Source organism: Lynx canadensis, chromosome A3 (assembly GCF_007474595.2).
Source record: "Lynx canadensis isolate LIC74 chromosome A3, mLynCan4.pri.v2, whole genome shotgun sequence".
NCBI classification, from domain to species: Eukaryota; Metazoa; Chordata; class Mammalia; order Carnivora; family Felidae; genus Lynx; species Lynx canadensis.
This window is the reverse complement of record NC_044305.1, coordinates 104,963,666-104,989,690: the sequence shown is the minus strand read 5'-3', so window position 1 is coordinate 104,989,690 and position 26,025 is coordinate 104,963,666. Positions and strand designations below refer to the sequence as shown.

At 39.3% G+C, this 26,025-nt stretch overlaps 1 protein-coding gene across 4 annotated transcripts in view; it reads left to right on the top strand.

The window, feature by feature from the left end:
- The window catches only part of MTA3 (metastasis associated 1 family member 3), a 180,785-nt gene that overhangs the window by 54,125 nt on the left and 100,635 nt on the right, over window positions 1-26,025 (top strand). For all 4 annotated transcript variants that reach the window (XR_003967884.1, XM_030311207.1, XM_030311208.1 and 1 more), the window contains exon 4: window positions 6,764-6,890. Coding sequence is in view for 3 of the 4 variants with exons in the window: in XM_030311207.1 (XP_030167067.1) it covers window positions 6,764-6,890 (127 nt within the window). In the remaining variant the exon portion in view is untranslated. The remainder of the gene's footprint in view (window positions 1-6,763; window positions 6,891-26,025) is intronic.

Sequence of the window (26,025 nt, the reverse complement as noted above, 5' to 3'; positions counted from 1 at the left end):
GTTTAGCAGTCTGAAGAACTGCCAAACTGTTTAACAATGCAGCTGCACCATTTTACATTCTCACCAATAATGTACAAAGATTCCAATTTTCCACATTCTTGCCAATGCTTGTTATATCTTTTTGATTGTAGTCATCCTAGTTGGTTTGAAATATCTCAGTATATTTTGATTTGCATTTCCCTAGTGACTAATGATGTTGAACATCTTTTCATTTACTTATGGGCCATTTGTATATCTCTTGGACAAATGTCTGTTGAAATCCTCTGCCCACTATTTAATGGGTTTTTTTTTTTTAAGTGTTGTAAGAATTCTTTATATATTCTGGATACTAAATTCTTACCAGAAACATGTATGCAAATATTTTCTCCCATTCTGTGATGTGGATTGTTTCTACTTTATTTTCTTTTTTGTAAGTAAGCTTTGTGCCCAACATGGGGCTTGAACTTACAACCCCAAGATTGAGTCACATGCTCTACTGATTGAGCCAGCCAGGCGCCCCATCTCTAGTTTCTTGATAGTGTCCTTTTAAGTACAAAAATTTTAATATTCCATTCATAAATATTTTTTGGTTGCTTATGCTTTAGGGTGCCATAGTAAAGAAACCATTACCTAGTCGAAAGTCATGAAGGTCTATACCTGTATTTTATCTAAGAGTATTATAATTTTAGCTCTTAAATTTAGGAGGTTGATTCATTTTGCATTCATTTTTGTATATGGTGTGAGAGTGAAACTTCATTCTTTCTTCATTCTTCATAAACCAGTGTGATATTTGTAGGAAAAAATTGTGTCATTTGTAGAAAAAAGATATTTTCCCCCAACAAATTGTCTTTTTAAAAAAAAATGTTTATTTTGAGAGAGATGAGGGGGAGGGGGAGAGAGAGCAAGAGAGAGAGAGAGAGAGAGAGAGAGAGAGAATCCCAAGCAGGCTCCACTCCACACTGTCAGAGCAGAGCTGTTGTGGGGCTCGATCTCAGGAACCTAAGCTGAAATCGGACACTGACTGAGCCACCCAGGCGTCCCGTGAATGGATTGTCTTGATACTTTTGTCCAAAATCAATTAACCATAAATGTATGAGCTTATTTCTTTCTTTTTTTTTTTTTTTTTTTTGTATGAGCTTATTTCTAGACTCTCTTCCTCTGATGTATATGCCTGTCCTTATGCTAATACCACACGGTCTTGCTGTAGCTTTGAAATATGGAGGTGTGTGAGAGTCCTTTTAAATTCTTTTTCAAAATTATTTTGGCTGTTATGGGTCACTTATATGTCTGAATGAATTTTAGGGTTTGTTGGTCAATTTTTGTGAAAAGACCGCTGAAATTTTGGTAGAGGTTGCATTGAATCTGTAGACAGTTTAGGGAGAATTGCCATTTAACCATAGGAAGTCATTCAGTCTGTGAACGTAGTCTTTCCATTTATTGATTGATTTATTTCAACAGTGTTTTGTAGTTTTTAGTATGCAAGTTTTGTCCTTTGTTAAATATTTTTCTAAGTATTTTTTTCCTATTGTACCATTGTAAATGAAATTGTTTTCTTTTTTAAAAAAAATTTTTTTTAACATTTATTTATTTTTGAGACAGGGAGAGACAGCGTGAACGGGGGAGGGTCAGAGAGAGGGAGACACAGAATCTGAAACAGGCTCCAGGCTCTGAGCTGTCAGCACAGAGCCTGATGTGGGGCTCGAACTCACGGACTGCGAGATCATGACCTGAGCTGAAGTCGGATGCTTAACCGACTGAGCCACCCAGGCGCCCCGAAATTGTTTTCTTAATTTCAGTTTTGGATTTTTCATTGCTAATGATGGAAATATAACTGATTTTTCTTTACTGAATATTTGTCTCTAAACTGTCAAACTGTTTTTCTTCCTTCAGATAGTTTCCTGAAATCTCAATTGTCACAAAATCCTTCTAATTTTATTCAACTTGCTTATTCCTTTTTTCAGAACTATTTTTCTTACTAGGCAAACTTGAGTTACATCAATGCTGAGCTATTTTCAGTCCCAATAATATGCCTTCAAACATTTGGATACTTGTTAAATGCATCTACAGACAAATTTTTAACCACCTGCTTTTCTGTATGGTCTGTACCAGTAACATCTTATCATTGTGGGCTGATATTCCATTAAAATAGAGACCTAAGGAAGCTTGGGAAAAGTCTGTGGAGGGCTCTCCTCCTGTCTACTTCCCCCTCCACACCTCCCAACTAACTGGTAGGAATTACTAGAATGCCAGTCTATTCTGAAGAACACCCAGTTTCAAGTCCAGAAGTACCTAGAATCAGTAATGACTGCTCCTTCCTTCCCTTCTGTCCCTTGTTCAGATACCTAAATTCATCAGTGGCTGGCTCTGGTCTTGTGTATGTCACATGCCCATTCTTTAGAGCTTTGCCCAAGTTCCTGATTGTAACCTACTGCTGAAAAGACTGATCTCCCAAATCCCATAGCTGGATGTTCTGATATTCTGGAGTATTTGGCTAGTTTGATTTGCTCTCTGATCCCCACTTCTTGGACAGTGTTTGTACTCACTTTGTCCCATCCCCTCTCAGCCTGCATGTGTAATTAGCCTTGCTGAGATTTTTGGCCATGGCTTCTTTCTTATCCTGCAGTCTAAAACTTTGAAATTTGTAAGAGCCTTGTTGGGTTGTGTATTATGTGGCCCATACTACTAAAACAGAAGATATTTGTATTTTTTTAAGTTTGTTTATTTATTTTGAGAGAGAAGAGAGCAAGCGGGTGCGAGAGGGGGAGAGGGGCAGAAAGAGAGAGAGAGAGAGAGAGAGAGAATCCCAAGCAGGCTCTGTGCTGTCAGCATGGAGCCTGACACAGGACTCAAAAACCATGAGATCATGACCTGAGCCCAAATCAAGAGCTGGACGCTTAACCGACCGTACCACTCAGGTGTCCCAGAAGATACCAGTATTAAGTATAGTGATATTTATATTGCTCCTTAAAATTTTATACAATCCCCATTGTTCAGTTTCCTTCTCTACTCTTTCTCCCCTCTATGCTTCCAGTCAGTGCTTTATTACTAATAAACTGTATGGAAAGTTTTCCAGCTGTAAAGAAAGTATAGTAACTAATTTGGTATCAATCTCTCTTATCACTGTATAGAGTATGGGACTTATACTTCAATAACTGTTAGAAGGTAGCAAATTTGATGTTTCATCAGCTTGGTAAAACGGTTTAAGAAAAATTAAGAATATATTACCATGTACTCAATTTCTGATGATAATTATATTAGGTCTTTTTAAATTTTTCATTGCCTAAATGCCGGTTTTGCCATTGTGACCATTTAATGTTTTTAGGATTTAATGGCTTGAGAATCATTCCTATTCAGAAGCCAATGTAAATTTATAAAAATATGTAAATGAAGTTTAACTAGTACAGTTTGAAAGGTGACTTTTAGGTACTGTTGTGATTTCGGTTTTTGTTGTGGTTGCACGTAAGAGATTCTAGGCCTTTCCACCCTGCAGTCAGAGGTTGTATAAGGGAATAAGATTTGCTGCTCCTATTGGTAAAGTTTGTTGTGGTTTTAGCTGTACAGGGTACACATTAGAATTCAGTTAGCTTGTGTTTTACAGAACAACAATTTATCAAATCCTAATTAAGTAAAGGGTATAATTTGATACGTGATATTTGCTGGTGCTGATATTGCTAATGCAGCAGTAACTTCATTGATTCCACTGGTGAAATGCCTATGCAAGTAAATGGCTCTTTTAGGGCTGTGTTTCTGTTTGAGTAGTTCATTAAAAAGAATATTCAAAGAATTTTAAATCATTTTAGTCTTTTTTTGGAGCTAGGTGAATCTTTCTCTAAGTCAGTTTTTCAGGTTCATTTTCAATTAAAGAGTTTTAAAAATTTGAAAGCACTGTAGAAAAGATCTGATGCTTAGCCCATTCATTATCCTTATGCAGTTCAAAAGCTCTGCTATAACTAGAGAATTATATGTGGTAAAATCCCTTTTATGGTTCTGGGTCCCCAAATAGGAACTTAGAAGAATAGGGAGAAATATAACACACGTGTATATATTTCTCTGTGTCTCTGTGTGTGTGTTGCCTATCAGTGTCCCAAAATTAAAGTCTCTGAGTCCTAAACTTAAGCTCTTCCTGCATGAAGAGCAACCCCCCATCCCCACCGCCACCCCCTTCCAGTAGTATCATTGGCTGAGTCCTCAGTGCCCCTGATGTTCCCACACAGTCTGGTCCAAGTAAGACTGCAGAGGATCTGTGAGCCCTGAGAGCTTTTATATTAAGAAATTTTTGTATCTAAAATTATTTTAAATTATATCTGTAAATGACATTGGTCATTTTTTTTTCTTTAAAAAGATTTTGTTTTTAATGTGTATTTTAGAGAGAGCGAGTGTGAACGGAAGAGGGGCAGCAGAGGAGGGGCAGAGAGAGAGAGAGAGGGAGACACAGAATGCAAAGCAGGCCCTAGTCTCTGAGCTGTCAGTGCAGACCCCGACATGGGGGTCGAACTTAGAAACTGTGAGATTATGACCCAAGCTGAAGTCAGACGTCTAACCGACTGAGTCACCCAGACACCCCTTTAATAAGATCAGTAAATTCAGCTTTTAAAATTTTATTACTATTGTAATTAAAAAAATTTTTTTTGACATTTATTTATTTTTGAGAGACAGAGAGAGACCAAGTGTGAGCGGGGGAGGGGGCAGAGAGGGAGACACAGAATCTGAAATAGGCTCAAGGCTCTGAGCTGTCAGTGCAAGGCCCGACTTGGGGCTCAGACTTACTAACCGTGAGATCGTGACCTGAGCCGAAGTCGGAAGCTTAACCAACTGAGCCACCCAGATGCCGCTAATATTAGTTTTTAAATGTTCATTTTTGAGAGAGAGAGAGACCAAGAGCAAGTGGAGAAGGGGCAGAGAGACAGGGAGACACAGAATCTGAAGCAGGCTCCAGGCTCTGAGCTGTCAGCACAGAGCCTGACTTGGGGCTCGAATTCACGAGCCATGAAATTATGACCTGAGTCAAAGTTGGATGCTTGACTGAGTCACCCAGGCGCCCCTAAAAACAGTTTTTTTTAAACTTATGTAAAACTTTGCTGTCTCCTGTCCCTTGCTTCCAACGCTGCTTCTCAATAACTTCTGCTCACGGCTTGTTTCCAACACTTCAACAAGTGCCTGTTTGGGCACTTAATAAATCTTGGTTGAATGAAAGAAAGATTGTTCTTACTCTGTTTCCAGACTGATAAATAATTTACAGTTTACAAGCACAGCGTCTAGGTAGCTTAGTCGGTTTAGTGTCCGACTCTTGATTTCAGCTCACGTCATGATCCCAGAGCTGAGCCCCATGTTGGTCTCTGTGCTGAGTTTGGAACCTGCTTGGGATTCTCTCTCCCTCTGCTACGCTGCTCCTATCGCCTGCTCATGTGCGCATTTTCTCTTTCTCAAATTAAAAACAAAACAAAAAATCAAGTATGGTTCTAGGTTGACTGTCATTTTCCCTCTTGGATAGCATTGCTTTAGCATCTTAGGATGGAATAGTATTACTATTCATGTATAATTCCACACTGATTCTAGTTTCTTTGCATGTGACCTATGTTTCTTTTCTGTAAGCGTTCGTGATCTCATGTTAGCACTTAAATAAGTTAAGTGTGCCAGAAATTCAGTTTGGATGGTCCTCTTCCTCAGTAAGGGGAAATGTTCTTGAATCATTTCTTTGATAAGTCTTCCTCCACTCCCTCTCCCCACCAAAAGAGATAATGAAATGTGTTTTCTCTTTTGTTTCTGTCTGGAACTTTTGTTCCTGGGATGTTGGACTTTATAAAAGTATCTTTTAATTTTTTAAAATCTGTTGGTTGTCACGTATTTATCTCTATGTCTTAGTGTTGGAATTTCTGGGAGATTTCCTAATTAGTACCTTATAATCCTTCTATTAGCTTTTTTGTTTGTGTTATCAAATTAAAAAGTATTATCTTATTTCTTGTTTTCTGATTGTTCTCTTTTTAAAACAGAGTATTCTGGGATTTAGTTACAGTGTTGTAGATGGACTTTCAACCTTTCCTCCTGGCTTTGTCTCTCGCCTCCTCCTTTCTCACTGTACTTTTTGGTATCTTGAGGGTTAAGGCACCTCAAGCTTTGTGCTTGCCTCTTCCTTGCATCTGTCTATACATATATAGATTGTCACTTCCTTCTCTTGGCTAAGCGTATACTTTCTGTTTTGTTTTATTTTGTTTTTATCTGCTTTCCATCTTCTAAAACTTTTTTTAGTCAAAAGTTTTTGTCGTTATTGCTTCCATTTTTACTGTCATTGAAATATTGGTACATCTTAATTGTATTTTATTTTAATATTTTAATGCTTATTTTTGAGAGAGAGAAAGAGAGAGCGCGTGAGCCTGCGAGCATGATTGGGGGAGGGGCAGAGAGAGAGAGAGAGAGAGGGAGACGGAGACACAGAATCCAAAGCAGGCTCCAGGCTCTGAGCTGTCAGCACAGAGCCCGACACGGGGCTCAAGCTCAGGGATTGCAAGATCATGACCTGAACCAAAGTCAGACACTTAACTGATTGAGTCACCCAGGTGCCCCCATCTGCCATTTTAAAATTGGAATTCTTCGTCTTTGTTTGTGGCCTGGTTAATGTTATTTTATGGTTGTAACTCAAATAACAAATTAAATATGTAAATTTAAAATAAAAAATAATAAAATCAGTTGGTTTGAAGAAAATATTGAATGAAAGGTTGGTCTGTCTTAATTTCCAGATAGATAATGTGCTTTGTAATAATGCATTCTTTGAATTTTATTTGTGTAGAAGAAATTGAGGAAGAATCTGAAACAACAATTGAGGCGGACTTGACTGATAAACAGAAACATCAGTTGAAACATAGAGAGCTCTTTTTGTCGCGCCAGTATGAATCTCTGCCTGCAACACATATCAGGTAAGAACTTCTTAGAAGTTGATATGAAGTATTCAGTAATGTTGTGACAGAAACAATACAAAACAGCCTTCCTTGAAGCATTTCCAAACTCTTTCATGATCTTGCTCAAATTAGTTTATTCTAGGTCTCATAATGGAATTTTATCTTGGAAATTTATAGTGTTACTACCATATTAAAGCCCTGTGAGTGTTGTCAAGTAAAGTAACCATTTTAGCTTTATTTTAATCCAGACTTTCCCAATTTATTTGAGTATCCGTTAGCATCCTACAGAACAGTATCCAGCAAACAGTATTTTAGGAAATTCTGGTCTTCACTAGATTTCTAGAACATTATGGAGTCAGTCATTAGAATTCCAGAACTGAAACACAAGATCTGGTTCCCAGGCAGGTGACTCTTGGTTTTGTAGACCGTATTTTCTATTGAGGAACTCTGGGATGAAAAAGTTTCTGTTTATTACTTACTTGCATCTGCTCTATGCATTGACGGTAAGCAAAAGTGAAAACATTTTGTCCCTGGTTTGTTTTGGGGGCTGTAGATGAATGGTGGTATCTTTTATGATATGCTGGAAGTGGTAAAATTCAAGCATAAACATCTCGGATGTCTAACAAAATGTTTGAACTTAGAAGATGTACAATTACTGACCCTCAAGGTCAGGTAAACTTGGCATTTAGTCAACCTTGGAGAGACTGTGGGGTGTGTTTCACTCAGAGGGAACAAGTGTGTGTGGCTGTGTGCAGGGGTGGTGCATGTGAGGGGATACAGGGTTTTTGTCCCCTTCATGTTAAAGAAATTTCTTCAACTTTTGTTCACAATCTTTGCTTCTTTAATTCACCTCTCTACCAGTCATGATTGTCTTAACAACTGTTTATATAAGGAATCACAGGGTATTAAGTCTTTATTTCAAAAATTGGCCCCTCTTCTTTAACCCCCAGTGTGGGTACTGAATCTGTCTTTTTTAGGCTAAGACAGATTTGGAGACTTAAGCTGTGATTTGGTCCTCGTATCACACACACAGACACACACCCAGCTCCCAGGGATGTTTGTGCATATTTCCCTTTTCAGAAACGGACACAGATTTTCTAAAGCAGAAAATGTATGACAGATACTGGAATTCCTCGTGCTCTAAATCTTTTCAGAAATAACTTGATCTTAGTAGTTAACATCACAGCATTGCTTTATTAGGTTTTTTAGGGGACACTGTATTTAGATTGGCTAGAGTTAGTGTATTCTGTGTGACTAGGTCCTTTGCTGGAAAAAATAATCTGGATCTGGCCAGGTAATATGGAAACAGTCATTTTACCTACCAGTGGGGTATTTTAAGAAGTAGGAAAGTAAGTTATTTTTGTCCAGATGGAACATGAAAACATATTTCATAATTTTCTTAAAGACATATATAACTAATAATGTTCGAGAGCCATATGCATTTATTACTTAATTGGAAGAAACTAGAATCTACAGATTCATTTTAAGCTCAAGAAGTAATGTGGCTAGTCATAAGAATCCTGCCAGAATGAGAATCTGACAAATGGTTTTAAAAATGTACCCAAAACACGAAAGTACATTTTTAATTTACCGTCCTGATAGCTTAGAATCTGTTTATAAGTAATGTTTCCTTTAACAGATTGCTTGGAATGGAAAAACTAGTAATGTGTTTTTTGTCATCCATAGAACTAAGAGAGTATATTGGAATATAATTAGCAAGACACCCGTGTGTTGAACATAGAAATTGTGTAGAATACATGATCATTCATTCAGTCCCTGTTGAACATATTTCCTGAATATATTCTAGAATAAGGCCCTTACTAAGTGCTTGATAAATAAGATGAGGTCCCCCGTCTTTGAAATTCAAGGGGTTTACTGGGTGCATTTACCAGTAATTTGTTTTGAATTGTTAAACATTTGAGGCTTTATTTTTTTTATTTTTTCCAAGTTGAGAGGGAATAGTTCAGAGCCACACTTTCTCATCTGTTTCTCATCTGCTCTCATTTTCTAACAGCTGAAGTGGTAGGGGTTAGGGATAGTCTCCGGCCAAAGCCTGGAGCCATGCTGACCAGCCCACAGGCTGATGCATGGAACAAGTACACATTGGAGTGATCTTCACATTTTGCTAATGTTGAAGTCATGCCCTATCTATTTCTGCTATAACAGGAGAAAATTACTCAAGTCCCATTGTTCTTTGGCAGCAAAGAGCGGTAATTCGGTGAATACTGGCTTTTTATTCTCCAGGGACATTATCAAGTGCCCAGAATTTCCTCAGTGCCACATGGAATGTAGGAGAAAACATTCTTGAATGCCTTTGTAGTGTGTGAGCAGCAATACTCACTGGATAGTATAAGCTTTTCAAAGTGGTATGGAGACCACTCTTTGTTCCTTCTGATTCCGCTGGCAGAGAGAGAGTAAACCAGGACTGGGACAATTCTGGACACTTAGTGATTCACCTTGTGTTTGTGAGCTAGATAGGACTTGAACAATGAAAGTGTCTTTGGAACACTTCTTTGGGGGGTGGTGTTGGTAAGGAGAGAGGCAGCATGTTTCATGCACGGTGCCTTAAGTCATTAGTAATAGCTTATACGCTACAGACACTCTAAAGCACTGTAAAATTGTTATGCAGCTGCTAGACCTGTTATGGGTATATAATACTGTATTCAGTCTCACAGATAGACTGTATTTATTGAACTTGGCTTTCAAAAATTCTAACATTCATTGAACCTTTGTGACAGATATTGTTCCAGTTGTTTTATATGTATTTTATTTAATCCCCACAATCACTTTATAAAGTAGGTTCTGTTATTATCCCCATTTTACAGATGAGACTGAAGCACAAAAAGATAAAGTAACTTGTCAGTGTCACAGGTTTAAATGGCAGATTGAGAAATTGAACCAGACCACCTGGCTGCAGATAGACAGCATTACGATGTATATATGACTGTAAGTGTTAGAAAAGCATCAGAGATTAAAAACAAAGCTGTTGAGTTACCTGTTGGATAGGTAGGTTCTTTGATATTTTATTTTTTCACGTAAGTTTTCTATTTATACGTTCAGGTCAAATGGACAGAACTAAACTAAAAACTAAGTTAAGCATATATATAGACTGTACTATTATACTAAAAGATGATGCTACAATGCTACATACGTGGTGGGAAGTAGGAACTACTTACTTGATTGGGTGCCTCAGTCATGGATGTGTCTTATATGTGTTCCAGTGTCAGTTTTTCCACATCTTGAACACAAAGAGCTTGGCCTTTTATAACCTAATTACAGTATCGTACATGTAATGGTTAATGTCTCTTCCAAGCCTCTGGTGCAGGTAGTCAGTCATGTAAAAAGAGCCAGTCCTTACCTGTTTGCCAACCTTGGGATCTGGATCATAGCCTTTGAAGTTACGCTTCATTGTGTCTTAAAAGCATTTTCTTAGATACCTGTTGATTATTGGCCTCAAATTTTTCCTGTAGTAAGGGCTTTTGGACCTGATGATTCGTTCTTTAAGTCTGTCTTGTTATGAAAAGTAAGTGGTGGTAGGTAAACCATTATATCCGTATTGCAGACCTGGCCCTCTTTCTGAGCATCTGTGGTAAGGATCCTGTCTACCTCAGTGCTTAACCCTTGACTATGCTTTTTAAATTTTTTTTTTTTTTCCAACGTTTATTTATTTTTGGGACAGAGAGAGACAGAGCATGAACGGGGGAGGGGCAGAGAGAGAGGGAGACACAGAATCGGAAACAGGCTCCAGGCTCTGAGCCATCAGCCCAGAGCCCGACGCGGGGCTCGAACTCACGGACCGCGAGATCGTGACCTGGCTGAAGTCGGACGCTTAACCGACTGCGCCACCCAGGCGCCCCTAACTATGCTTTTTAAGAAGTCCAGAGAACCTATTCCAGAACCTAAATGTGATGTCAGCTGTAGGATAAGTCTGAAAGACATAGGTGCACATAGTGTTCAAGCAGTCCTTTAATGGCAGGGTACTTTGGAGAAAGCCTTATATTCTTATCCTTTTAAACAAATTTTAGGTTAGGATTCCAGAATATAAACATCACCACCATCATAATCACCATTATTGCTCTGTGGAAGACTGGCTGTAGCCACAATGTGTAATAAACTTTTCATGGTTTATGTGGTACCCTGTTGCTTCTGCATGGTCTCCTCACGTCCAAAACAAGGAGCTTTCTTAATTCAATTGAAAAAGTATCTTGAGCAGCTGATAAAAATCTTATGGCTTAGGTATAATTTGTCTAGATTGTCTAGGTTTGTCTAGACATTGTCTTAGAGTGTAAGATTCCTTTTTTGTTTTTTGAAAGTTTATTTGAGAGAGGGAGAGAGAGAAACGCAAGTAGCCCAACACATGGCTGGATCTCATGAATCATGAGATCATGACCTGAGCTGAAATCGAGTCGGATGCTTAACCAACTGAGCCACCCAGGCGCCCCAGAGTGTTAGATTCTTGAAGGTCGGTATCTTTATCTTTTTCCTGCCTACTGCAGAACACAGCACAGCACAAAATAGCCAGTCAGAATTTGAAGCTTGCATAGTTGTCATTTAACTTTGTTATCTTTGAGGAAATGAAAATCATCAACAGATAATAGAATAATGTCTTCTTAATTATTACTGATCATAAACGACATTTTAGATTGTGTGCCTCTCTCCTTTCACAAGAATTAAAGATTGGATGTCTGGAATCACAGGTTGCTCAGGACTCTCAGGGAGAGTGAGGTACTCAGAGTCAACATCAAGCTTTTACCAGGAGGACTAGGCAGAGGAGGATAGGAAATTGTTTTTGTGTATATACTGTCACTGAATAAAGTGAATTTCTGAGCCGTACATAGCAGCCATGAGAAAGGGAGAATGGAAGTTTCTAGCGAACAAGAGTTAAAATTTGAGGCATGGAAGACCATAGTTCTTGTCTCGATGTGCATTGTTTGTGAGGGTAGGGAAACAGATAAATAACTCTCCTGTATTTGAGTGTTAGTATAATCAGAAACATCAGATTGTAATGTGTACATATCCTTTGACCTAACAGGTCTACTTTTTGGATTTTATTTAACCAGAGTTCTCGATGCAAGTTTGTGGAGAGATATATACTGATATGTTTATTGAAGAATTGTTTTATTTTGTTTAGTCAGTGATCTTTACTTTATGAATAAATGAGATCATTTTCATTTAGCAAGCATGTATCTATATCATGAATGTAAATAGGAATTTGGTATTTGAGAGATTTCAGATTTGTTTTAATATCAGAAAATGCAAGCAACTTTCTTCTCTATGGTTTTCTACGTTTCCATTTTTTCTGAAATGTGAAAACACATTAGACATATAATGGGTAGAAGTTTATTTTAAATTTTGCGAATTTGGGCATTAGAGAGGGAAAATGCCATTTTGCATTCATCTTCAACATGGCTGGTTCTGATGAAGACAGGGTAGATGGAAATCCACTGAGAGTACTCCTCTTTATCTTCCCTTCTCCAGTAGTAGTAAATTAGTATCATTAACTATACGTACTGTTTGATAGACCTGTTTCTTTCTTTCTTTTTTTTTTTTTTTTAATATTTTATTTCTTTTTTGAGAGCGAGCGTAAGTGGGAGAGGGGCAGAGAGAAAAAGGGACAGAGTATCTGAAGCAGGCTCTGCGCCTACAGGATGACATTAGTGAGCCCAACGTGGGGACTGAACTCATGAACCATGAGATCATGACCTGAGCCAAAGTCAGACGCTCAATCCACTAAGCCACCCAGGTGCCCCCAGCAGACCTGTTTCTAATTTAGGGGTATATTTTTTCAAATGTTTTCTTGCAAAATGCTGTTTTCTTCAAGAATTACTGTCAGTTTGGGGCGCCTGGGTGGCTCAGTCGGTTGAGCGTCCGACTTTGGCTCAGGTCATGATCTCGCGGTCTGTGAGTTCGAGCCCCGCGTTGGGCTCTGTGTTGACAGCTCAGAGCCTGGAGCCTGTTTCGGATTCTGTGTCTCCCTCTCTCTATGACCCTCCCCCCATTCATGCTCTGTCTCTCTCTGTCTCAAAAATAAATAAATGTTTAAAAAATAAGGAAAGAAAGAAAGAGAAAGAAAGAAAGAAAGAAAGAAAGAAAGAAAGAAAGAAAGAAAGAAAGAAAGAATTACTGTCAGTTTAGGGGTGCCTGGGTGGCTCAGTCAGTTAAGTGTCTGACTTTGGCTCAGGTCATGATCTTATGGTTCGTGGGTTCGAGCCCCATGTGGGTTCTGTGCTGTCCACCCAGAGCCTGGAACCTACTCTTGATTCTGTATCTCCCTCTCTTTCTGCCCCTCCCCTGCTCACGCTCTGGTCTCTCTCTCTCAAAAAGAAACATTTAAAAAATTAAAAACAAATTATTGTCAGTTTATATTCCCACCACAGTATATTATGAATATTCCCATTTTGTAGTTCCTTCAACATTACTGCATATTAAAATTAAAAAAAAAACCTTTTGTTTATTTTCTGATAATGAAAGAATTATAACTTATTGTTGAAATGTCAAATACAGAAAAAGATACACACTGTCTCTATCATACACTCACAAACACACGCGTGTAGTTCTCCATTCAGCAGCACCGACATTTTGGTGTATCCTTAGTGCATTTTTCTTTTCTAATCTTCTGTGTAGCCATTGCATTTTGGCTGCGGGTTGCTGGAACGGACGTGGAACGGCAGAGGCGCCGCGTTACTTGTGTGTAGCTTCCTCTCTCATCAGCTTGTGCTTATTCTTCAGCGGCACTGGTGTCATCTTTGCTCTTTCTAGGTTGGTTGGTTTGTTTTTAAATATTTGAGAAATGTGGTTGGAAAGGAACAATGGAACAGCAGGAGGAGGGGAGGATAGTTAAATAAAGGCTGGAAAAATTCCATTCTTGAGAAGCTGACAGACATGCCTGAGAAGTTTGATATACGTGAAGGAGCAGAATGAAACTAGAGTAAGAATACTTTGTCACTCAGGAAGAGTGCTCATTCAAAATCAAGTCGAAGTGTTACCGCAGGCAAAAGATTTCCTGTGATCATGAAGGTACTCGCCTATGTTTTCCTGAAGTTTTGCTGTTTCACCTTTTGTATTTTTTTAACCATAAAAAAAATTTTTTTTAATGTTTATACATTTTAGATAGAAAGCAAGAGCGAGAGCGAGAAAGAGAGAGGGAGAGCGAGCAGGGGAGGGGCAAAGAGAGAGGGAGACACAGAATCTGAAGCAGGCTCCAGGCTCCACGCTGTCAGCACAGAGTCCAATGCAGGGCTCGAATTCACGAACCGCGAGATCATGACCTGAGCTGAAGTTGGATGCCTAACTGACTGAGCCACCCAGGGACCCCTAACCATTTTTTTTTTTAAGTAAGTTCTGTACCTAACATGGGGCTTGAGCTCGTGACCCAGAGATCAAGAGTCATATGCTCCTCTGACTGAGCCAGCCAGTACCTCACTTTTTGTATTTAAGTCTGTTTTTTGTATATGGTGTGAAGAGGGGTCAGTTAGAAAACTAAGTTTTAGAAGATACCATTTACAATTTCATCGAAAAGCATTGAACACGTAGAATAAATCTAAATAAAGATGTATAAGAAAAGGGGAAAGATCTATAAAAACTCACCATGGAAACTACAAAGGGTTGCTGAAGGAATTTGACTTAAGTAAATGCACTTAAGTAAATATGTCAGTTTTCCCCAAATTGATCTAAAGATTCAGTGCTGTTCAAGGAAAGGCTCAGCAAGTGTGTTGTGTGTGTGTGTAAATTGAGAATTGAGAAATTGATTCTAGAATTTATGAGAATGGAAAGAACCAAGAATAGTGAAAACAAAGTGTTTTCAAATCATGGTTTGTGGACTCCTGAGTGTCCCTTAGACCCTTTCAGGGGTTTTGTGAAATCAAAACTATTTTATAACAATAGTAAGATGTTATTCACCTTTATACTGTTTTAGTCTTGCAAAAGCAGTGGTGGGCAAACCTAGTGTGAATCGCATCAGTGGCACTAAATTGTGCTAGAGTCATCGCTGTATTCTTCACCTCTGTGAATTTGCAATGAAACAAACAATAACCAAAATGACAAGTTCCACTTAAGAATGTTCTTGACAAGGGGCGCATGGGTGGCTCAGTCAGTTAAGCTTCCAACTCTTGATTTCAGTCACAGTTCATGGGATTGAGCTCCGTGTTGGGCTCTGGGCTGACAGTGTGGAACCTACTTGGGGCTCTCTCTCTCCCTCTCTCTATGTTCCTCCCCAACTTGCGTGCTCTCTCTCCCTCCCTCCCTCTCTCTCCCTCTCTCTCTCTCTCTCTCTCTCTCTCTCAAGATAAGTAAAATAAACATTTAAACAACAACAAAAAGAATGCTCTTGACAAAATGGTACAATTTATTATTTTAATAAATCTGAATCCCTCATGTCCTAAAACAAAACTGAAAAATTAACACCTCAGATTAACCATTGTGCAGCGTAGAGGATCTAGTTCACTGCCATTCAGTAGAGTGATGATGCTATGTAACCATCACTGTTTCAGTGGTTTAACTACCATTAAATGTCTCTTTAACATTCTGCCTCATGAAATGGGAAATACATGTAAATCACTTCTGTCATGTTTGAAAGTGTGATCGTTATCTTGAGAAAAAAAAAATCTCATGACAGTCTTTGAAATGTAAGCCAAACTACCTGCTTTTTCCTAGAGCGCGGTTATTACTTGCAGTAACCACTGAAAGACAAACTGTGGTTATTTAGACACAAGTGGTTGATGGATGCCTTTTGAAAATGAAATAAACCTGAAAATCTAGCTGTCTGTTAAGCAACACATTGAAGAGATAGGCAAAAATGAAAAGAGTGCCACTGTTCTCATGAAAAGTTTTTTGTTTTGGAAAAGACAGTAATTGTTCATAACAAGTATTTGCTAATGTTCATTTTTATTTTAAATAAATTAGTAAATGTTAAATTTTTCTCACTTTGAATTTCTAACATGGTAAATATTGATTGATGTAACTCACAGAGGCAAATGTTCTTTGAGGTCCTCAATGATTTTTAGTAATGTAAAGTGATCTTGAGATCAAAAGGTTTGAGAACCATTGACAAAGTCAGTCTTGAACAAAAACTGTTAGAGATTTATATCAATCGATATTAAGACATTTATATAGTTACAGTAATTAAAGCAAGATGGTATTAATAAGTGGATTGAGAAATAAGTGGAACAGAATGGAAAAGCCAGAACAGACCCACATATATAATACAACTTGATATTTGATGAAGGAACCACTGCAACGAGAAGTCTTTTCAGGAAATGGTGCCAAGTCATTTGGGTGGTTACAGGGGAAAATAAATGAAGGCTTCTCTTTTTCTTTCTTTCTCTACTTTTTTTTTTTTTTTTTTAGACTTTATGTCTTTAATTTTTTGAGAGAGAAAGAGAGCATCCTCACTCTCCAAGCAGGGGAGGGACAGAGGGAGAGAGAGAATCTTAACCAGGCTCCACGCCCAGTGGGGAGCCCTACTTGGAGCTCAATCTCACCACCACGAGATCATGACCCAAGCCAAAATCAAGAGTCGGTTGGAGGCTCAACTGACTGGGCCACCCAGGTGCCCCTGCCCTTGCTATTTTTGTGACCAAATAAGGGTTTTGTTTCTTACCATTTGGATTTGCTGACTATATCCCCATTTTGTTCTTTACCATGTTCCATTCTCCCTCATATTTCTTGTGAATTGATAACTAGATATAGAGATGTGGTTCTATACACATGATGCATAATTGGTTTGGTATTGAATTTGGGGTTGAAATTTATTTTCCATCAAAACTTTGAAGGAATTACCCTATTGTCCTCAAATGTCTATTGTCACCGAACAGTAGTTTTATATCCAAACTTTGCATATTACCTATTTTTTCCCTTCTCTTAAATCTTCTTTGAATTCTCTTACCAATAGATGAAAAATATAATTCTCTCATTGCATCCAGAAGTTTCAGTGATGCCTCAGTATTGAGGATATTTGGTAGACCATTTTAATTGGAAGATACTGGTCTTCCTTCATAGCTGGGAAATCTTTATTTTTTTTTTTTTTTAATGTTTGTTTATTTTGAGAGAGAGAGAGAGAAAGAGAACGCAAACAGGGAAGGGGCAGAGAGAGGAGGAGGGAGAAACCTAAGCAGGCTCTGTGCCATCAGCAGAGCCCGACTTGGAACTCAGTCTCATGAACAGTGAGCTCATGACCTGAGCCAAAATCACGAGTTGGCTACTAAACTGACTGAGCCACCCAGGTACCCCTGGGAATTGTTTTCCTAACATTTCTTTCAAAACTTTTTTTCTTTCTAGTACTTACATTGCTTATGTGTTAGCTCTCCTGGAGTTCTTGGTTTACTGTCTTTTCTCATATTTTCTGTTTTTGGTTCTAAGCTAAATCTTTGACTTTCATCTCCTAGCACATCTGACATTTTAATATTGCCAACTATATTTTAAAATTTCAGAGGCTTGGGGCTCCTGGGTGGCTTGGTTGGTTGAACGCCGACTTCAGCTCAGGTCATCATCTCGCAGTCTGTGAGTTGGAGCCCTGTGTTGGGTTCTGTGCTGATAGCTCAGAGCCTGGAGCCTGCTTTGGATCCTGTGTCTCCCCCTATCTCTGTCTCTCCTCTCTCACTCATTCTCTCTCTCTCTCTCAAAAATAAACATAAAAAATGTTTTTTTAATTTCAGAGGCTCAAACTATGGAAAGAGCCCAAATGTCCATTTTTCTGATGAATGGATGGGCTTTGTCTGTCATTTAATTCATTATTATTCTGTTGAGACTCTAAAAATACTACCTTTCTTCCCCATTAGAATGTTAGGGTGCCTGGGTGGCTCAGTCGGTTGAGCGTCTGACTCTTGATATCAACTCTTGATATTGGCTCAGGTCAAGATCTCAGGGTCTTGGGATCGAGTCCCACCCATGTCCCACCCACACTGAGCATGGAGCCTGCTTGGGAGTCTCTGCCCCCCTACTCAAAATAAATAAGTAAACTTTTACAAAAAAAGAATGCTGTTAAAGTTTTCTCAATTAGGTCACTAAATAAATAACACTTTATAGTACTGGGATTTGTGCCTTTGTGTCTATTTGTGAAATGGAGTTATCAAACTGGGAAATGCAGAGTGACTCTGATAAGTTTATTCACCATTGAAAAAGACCTTTCCATCCAATTTTTTTTAAGGTTTATTTATTTATTTATTTATTTTTCAACGTTTATTTATTTTTGGGACAGAGAGAGACAGAGCATGAACGGGGGAGGGGCAGAGAGAGAGGGAGACACAGAATTGGAAACAGGCTCCAGGCTCTGAGCCATCAGCCCAGAGCCCGACGCGGGGCTCGAACTCACGGACCGCGAGATCGTGACCTGGCTGAAGTCGGACGCTTAACCGACTGCACCACCCAGGCGCCCCAAGGTTTATTTATTTTTGAGAGAGAGTGAGAGCAAGCACAAGCATGGGAGGGTCAGAGAGAAGGGGACAGAGGATCCAAAGCAGGTTCTGTGCTGACAGCAGCGAGCCTGAGAGGCTCAAACTCCCGAACTGCAGGATCATGACCTGAGGTGAAACTGGGTGCTCAACTGACTGAGCCACCCAGGTGCCCCATCCACTTTCGGAAGCTGGAATTTGAATTTTTTTTTTTTTTGATTCATGTTTTACCTAGAACAAATAGTATTTGAAGGTAGAATTTTTCTTTTAGGTGGTTATACATATCAGAGACTAATAAATGAACAATAATTGCCTATCTATAAGCAGAGTTGTTTTTATATATATTTATTTATTTATTAAATATATATATATATTTATTTATTTATTAAAATTTTTTTTAACGTTTATTTAAAAAAAATTTTTTTTAACGTTTATTTATTTTTGAGACAGAGAGAGACAGAGCATGAACAGGGGAGGGGCAGAGAGAGAGGGAGACACAGAATCTGAAACAGGCTCCAGGCTCTGAGCGGTCAGCACAGAGCCCGATGTGGGGCTCGAACTCACGGACCGTGAGATCATGACCTGAGCCAAAGTCGGACGCTTAACCGACCGAGCCACCCAGGTGCCCCAACGTTTATTTATTTTTGAGACAGAGCATGAATGGGGGAGGGTCAGAGAGAGAGAGGGAGACACAGAATCTGAAACAGGCTCCAGGCTCTGAGCTGTCAGCACAGAGCCCGACGCAGGGCTCGAACTCACGGACCGCGAGATCATGACCTGAGCCGAAGTCGGACGCTTAACCGACTGAGCCACCCAGGCACCCCCAGAGTTGTTTTTTAAACAAAAGAGTATTCCAGGAGTGCAAAGCTATAGTTAATAGATTAGAGTTTATGGGAGTAGATGGGTTTAGGAATTGGTATGGTTGGGGATAGTATATCCATATATGGTTTGAAGGAGTGCTGGGAGTAACCTGGTATCCAAAGGTAATGGATAATAGAGCAGATTTTTTTGTGGTTGTTCTCGGGATCACAAGAAAATTGATCAGCCCCCTCCTTTTGAAGATGTAAACATTGGTTGGAAGAACAAATATTGTTAAAATGTCTGTACTACCCAAAGCAGTGTACAGATTTGATGCAGTCTCTATTAAAATACCAACAATATTTTTCACAGAACTAGAACACACAGTCCTAAAATTTGTATGGAACCACAAAAGACTTCTAATAGGAAAAGCAGTCTTAAAAAAGAATAACAAAACTGGAGGTATCATAATTCCAGGCTTCAAGTTATATTACAAAGTGGTCATACTTAAAACAGTATGGTACTGGCATAAAAAGATAGACACAAAGATCAGTGGAACAGAATAGAAAACCCAGAAATAAACCCACAGTTATATGGCTAATTAATCTTTGACAAAGGAGGAGTGAATATACAATGGGAAAAAGACAATCTGTTCAACATGCTGTTGGGAAAATTGGACAGCTAACTATGTGCAAAAGAATGAAACTGGGCCACGTTCTTTCTCCATACACAAAAATAAACTCAAAATGGATTAGAGACCTGAATGTGAGACCAGAAACCATAAAAATCCTTGAAGAGAGCATAGACAGTAATTTCTCTGTCATCAGCTGTACAACATTTTTCTAGATATGTCTCTTGAGGGAAGGGTAATACAAGGCAAAAATAAACTGTAGGGCTACATCAAAATAAAAAGCTTCTGTACAGTGAAGGAAAAAATCAACAAAACCAAAAGGCAGCTTACTGAATGGGAGAGGATATTTGCAAATGACATATTTGATAAAGGGTTAAGATCTAAAATATATAAAAGAACTTATACAGCTCAACACCCAAAAAACAGATAATGCACATTAAAAAATGAGCAGAAGATCTGAGGAGACATTTCTCCAAAGAAGGCATATAGATGGTCAACAGACACATGAAAAGATGCTCAACATCAGTGATCATCAGGGAAATGAAAATTGGAACTACAATGAGATAACACCTCACACCTGTCAGAGTGGCTAAAATCAAAAATTCAAGAATCAACAAGTATAGGTGAGGATGTGGAGACAAAGGAATTCTCTTGCACTGTTGGTGGGAATGCAAACTGGTGCACCAACTCTGGAAAACGGTATGGAAATTTCTCAAAACAATTAAAAGTAGAATTACACTATGATCTAGTAATCTCACTACTGGGCATTTTCCCAAAAATACAAAAAAAAAAAAAAAAACTAATTCAAAGGGATATGTGCACTCCTTTGTTTATTGCAGCATTATTATTGTTGTTATTATTTTAGAAAGAGAGAGAGTGGGGGAGAAGGGCAGAGGGAGAGAAAGAGAATATTAAGCAGGCTCCCTGCTCAGTGTGGAGCATGATATGGGGCTTGATTGCACAACCTTAGCTGAAATCAGAGTTGGACGGACACTCAACTGACTGAGCCACTTAGATGCACCACAGCATTATTTACAATAACCAAACTGGAAGCATCTCAAGTGTCCACTGATAGATGAATGGATAAAAAAGATGTCACACACACACACACACGAATATGAATCAGCCATAAAAAAGAACGAAACCTTGCCATTTGCAGCAACATGGATAGAGCTAGAGAATATAATGCTAAATGAAATAAGTCAGTCAGAGAAAGACAAATACCATACATGATCTCACTCATAGGTGGAATTTAAGGAACAAAACAAGCAAAAAAAAGAGAGAGAGAGAAACCGACAAACAGACTCTTAACTATAGATAACAAACTGATGGGTACCATAGGAGAGGTGGGTAGGAGAATGAGGGAAATATGTGATGGAGATTAAAGCATACACTTAATCGTAATGAAAAACGTGGGGCACCTGGGTGGCTCAGTCAGTTAGACATCAGACTGTTGATTTTGGCTCAGGTCATGATCTCATGGTCGTGAGATTGAGCCGTATGTCAAGCTCTGTGCTGAGCATGGAGCCTGCTTGGGACTCCCTCCCTCCCTCCCTCTCTCTCTCTCTTTCTCTCTCTCTCTCTCCCTCCCTCTCTCTCTGCCTTTCTCTTTCTCTCAAAATACGCATTTAAAAAATCATAACGAGGGACGTCTGGGTGACTTAGTCAGTTATGCGTCCAACTTCATCTCAGGTCATGATTTCACGTTTGTGGGTTCAAGCCCCGCATCAGGCTCTCTGCTGATAGCTCAGAGCCTGGAGCCTGCTGCAGATTCTGTGTCTCCCTCTCTCTGCCCCTCTCCTACTTAGTGCTCTGTCTCTGTCTTTCAAAAATAAATGTTAATTTTTTTTAAATAATAAAAAATATATTCAAAGTTTAAACATTGAGGAGGGATATGTGATATATTGACATGGTTCAAAATCAAAATCTGGGGTACACAATAAAGTGTCTCACTCCTATACAGTCCCCTAGCCCATCACTGTTTCTAGAATCTTACATATGCTTCCAGAAACAATTCATGCATATAGAAGCAAAGAAGTGTGTATGTTTGTGTCTGTAGTAAATCATGGAATAAATTGTGATGCTATTCTATGTTGTGAGTATGCTATAATGACTCCTGTATGAGTCGTGTCTTTCCATAGTGCAGCTTTATTCAGTCACGGCAAGGTAAACACAATTGTAAAGCAGGTTTAGGATTCCAAACTCAGTGACATTTCACTATGTGTTCAACTTGCCTTAGTACAGGGCACACTGAGCAAAGCACAATACGAAGTCACACAGCACGCAAGATACAGTTAGGGATGAGAAGTTAACGAACCAAATGCAAAGTCAGTCTGTGAGTGTGTAGTTGAGATCAGACCTCGGTCCCATCCAGGTCAGCTCTTGGTGCTTACTGTGTATTATGTTCATTCAACCAGCGGAGCATCTCTGTTAGGGTCACAGATCAGTCAGGCATAGCCTTCGGGAGTTGCCTTTTTTTTTTTTTTTTTTTTTTACAATTTTTTTAAAAATTAAAAAAATTTTTTTTTTCAACGTTTATTTATTTTTGGGACAGAGAGAGACAGAGCATGAACGGGGGAGGGGCAGAGAGAGAGGGAGACACAGAATTGGAAACAGGCTCCAGGCTCTGAGCCATCAGCCCAGAGCCCGACGCGGGGCTCGAACTCCCGGACCGCGAGATCGTGACCTGGCTGAAGTCGGACGCTTAACCGACTGCGCCACCCAGGCGCCCCAGGAGTTGCCTTTTTAATGTGGTCAGAACATGGAAGGCTCAGCATCTGGAGACTCTGACAGCTTGCTGCGAAGTCCTTCCTTTTTAAAGAGTTTTAGTTGGGCACCTGGGTGGTTCAGTCCATTAAGCCTCTGACTTCAGCTCAGGTCATGATTTCGCAGATCAGGAGTTCGAGCCCCCACATCTGGCTGATAGCAAAGAGCCTGCTTGGGATCCTCTGTCTCCCTCTGTGCCCCTCCTCCACTTGCTCTCTCTCTCTCTCTCTCTCTCTCTCTCTCTAAAATATAATAAATAAACATTAGGAAAACACAGTTTAGTCAGTCTTGGGCCTTTGCAGGTTTCTTCTTGTTATCAGCTCTTAGTTCTTCCAGACTCTCTTGGCTTTGCTCTGGTTATCAGTTTTGGATGCCATCAGCCTGTGGTGGTTTCAGTGATATCTGGTCTTAGCTGTAACACCCTTGGCTGTTTGTGTCACTGCTTGACATAAGTCACTGTTTACCTTGAGTGACTCCATTTTGCTTTCTACATGTGCTTTTTTTTTTTTCAGAGGGAGAGAGAGAGAAAGAGAGAGGCTTGCAGCTGAGTGAGGGGCAGAGGGATAGAGAGAGAGAGAAGTAGGGCTCACTTGAAACGGGTCTCATGCTCACCGGATTCGGGCCTCAAGCTTACCCGAAGCGGGGCTCTTGCCCCAATGTTGGACTCGAACTCACAAACGGAGAGATCATGACCTGAGCCTAAGTCAGATGCTTAACGACTAAGCCACCCAGGTGCCATATACATTGTGCTTTTTAAATGAAATATCTTGGGCATAATTCCATATCAGATAATAAGGATCTGCTTCATCTTTTCTATAGTTGTTTCATATGTCTAATTTATTTAATCCTAATTAATAGATACTTGGTTCATTTTAGCTTTTTGCTGTTAAAATAATACTGCAAAGAATAAACTTGGGCATAGGTCCCTTCACATGTGCGTGATTGGGTGAAGATGTACAAAATAAGTCATATCAAGTAAAATAGATGAAAATCTCCTAATTATATTTTCTGGATTTTGTATTCATTCATATTTCTGTGTTGATCAAAACAGGGAGATTCAAGTAAAAGGATTTGTAATTTGTAAATTTAGGTCTGTTGAGGCCTTTTTTGTCATATTCCCAGAAAACAATTAAAAATTTTTTGTGGGGGCGACCGTGTGGCTCAGTTGGTTGAGTGTCCAACTTTTGATGTCAGTTCAGGCCATGAACCCAGGGTCACAGGTTTAAGCCCTGTGTTGGGTTCTGCACTGAGCATGGAGCCTGCTGGGGATTCTCTCTCCCCCTCTCGCTCTGTCCCTCTGTTGCTCATTCTCTCTTCCAAATTAAAAAAAAGTTTTTTTCAGTGTTAATTTATTTTTGAGAGATAAGGAGACACAGAATATGAATCAGGCTCCAGGCTCTGAGTTGTCAGCACAGAGCCCGATGCAGGGCTTGAACTCATGAACTGTGAGATCATGACCTCATCAGAAGTGTGATGCTTAATCAACTGAGCCACCCAGGCGGTCCCCCCCCCCCCACGCCCCGCAAATTTTTTTAAGTAAGCTCTACACCTGATGTGGGTTTGAACTCATGATCCCACATGCTTTACTGACTAAGCCAGCCAGGCAACTTGAGAAAACAATTATTTTTAAATGTTTATTTGTTTTTGAGATAGAGCAAACAGGGGAGGGGCAGAGAGAGAGGTTCACAGAGGATCTGAAGCTGACTGCAGAGAGCCTTAAATTTAGTGACTTAAATTCACGAGCACCAACTGCAAGAACTTGACTTGAGTAGGATGCTTAACTGACTGAGCCACCCAGGCACCCCGAGAAAACAATTTTTAAAAGACTTATGTTTATTGAAAAATAGTAATGCTAACTTTTATTTTTAATTTCTTTCTTTTTATTTATTTATTTATTTATTTATTTATTTATTTATTTATTTATTTATTTATTTTTGAGAGAGAGAGAGGGTGCAAGTGATGGAGGGGCAGGGGGAGAGAGAAGAGAGAAGTGGGTCTCGTTTTTTACCCGAAGCGGGCTCCAGCTCACTCTCTGTGGGACTTGAGCTCGCGAACTGTGAGATCATGACCTCAGCTGAAGTCAGATGCTTAACAACTGAGCCACCCAAGTACCTGCTAACTTTTAATTATATAATGAAATAGCACTCCACTTGAATTAACAGACTCTTTTCAGTTTAGCTGTTAATGTTAAAGGAACTCATTCGGAATCTAAAAAAATTTCTAATAAGGCAGTTTTCTTCCTGTACATTTTATTATGCCAGTATTTTAAGATGTTAGATTTTTTGCAATTTTATTGCTATTTGTAAACAATTTGAATTAGCGAAAATGATACTATTGAAGAGTACAAGTAGTGTTGCTTAAGAAACTAACATAAGGAAGTTAATTAGTGTGCATAAACTCATAGGATTGCTTAGTGGAAGGATGTGAGAAAAAAAATACAGTGAAGAGAAAAATCGTATTACAGTTCAACATTCTTTTTAATGTGTATTTATTGGGGAGGTGGGTGGGGAGGTGGAGGGGCAGAGAGAGAGGGAGACACGGAATCCGAAGCAGGCTCCAGGCTCTGAGCTGTCAACACAGAGCCCAACGCCGGACCTGAGCGGAAGTCAGAAGCTTCACCGGCTAAGTCGCCCCACAGTTTAACATTTTAAAGCCCATGTGTTTAGCACACTTTCTCTTGAATGTTGTCTTTGTATGGTAAAATCTTTACTTTGAAAGGATCATTTTATCCTCTGCGGGTTGAAGTGTTTCTTTCTCCGACCAGAGTCCCAGTGCAGAAAAGCGTATATTTTACATGTTATCCTGCATGGTTGTGGAAGGGCCTTGGTAATCAAAACAGTTTGTCATCCTGTCCCAGGGAAGAGGATCTTCCTAATAACTACTGCCTTCTTTTGGACATTCCACTTTGTCCTAGCCATAAAAGGGAAAAGTGGCACCAAGAGAAGGATTTTTTCACCCTTGAATTCCTTTTTTGTAGTTTGTTTCATATTTGTTATCAAATCTCCAGAATCATGCCAAAGCTTTGTTGCTTTGGCATTCTCTACGTACCACAGACAGAATAGAATGAGTTTTTCAAAACACTACGTGTCACTTTTCTTTGCAGAATCATCTTTGCTTTTGTTTTTGGCCTTCTTTAGTTTTTCTTAACATCTGTTAAAGAAGTATTAGAAAATGTATCTTTAAATAGAAGTATTTGAAGGATTCCAGATTTCTTTCTCTGTTTTTGTCCTTTTTATAGTCTAAAGATCCATAAAATCATATTCTTTCACTTATATCACTTCTATGACACAGTCCTTATGTGTTTGTTATTAAGGTATAGTTAGCCCATGGTTCATCAGTTCTATAATGCAGACCAGTGATTCTCAACAAGGGACAGTTTTGTCTCCTGGGGACCATTCATTAAAGTCTGGGAAGATTTGGTTGTCTCAGCTACATGTGGGGGAGCTACTGTTATCCAGTTGGCAGAGGCCAGTGATGCTGCTAACACCGTACGTGCATGGGACAGCCCCCCACAGCAAAGAATTACCTGGCTTCATGTGTTAATAATGCCAAGGTCGAGGGACGCCTGCGT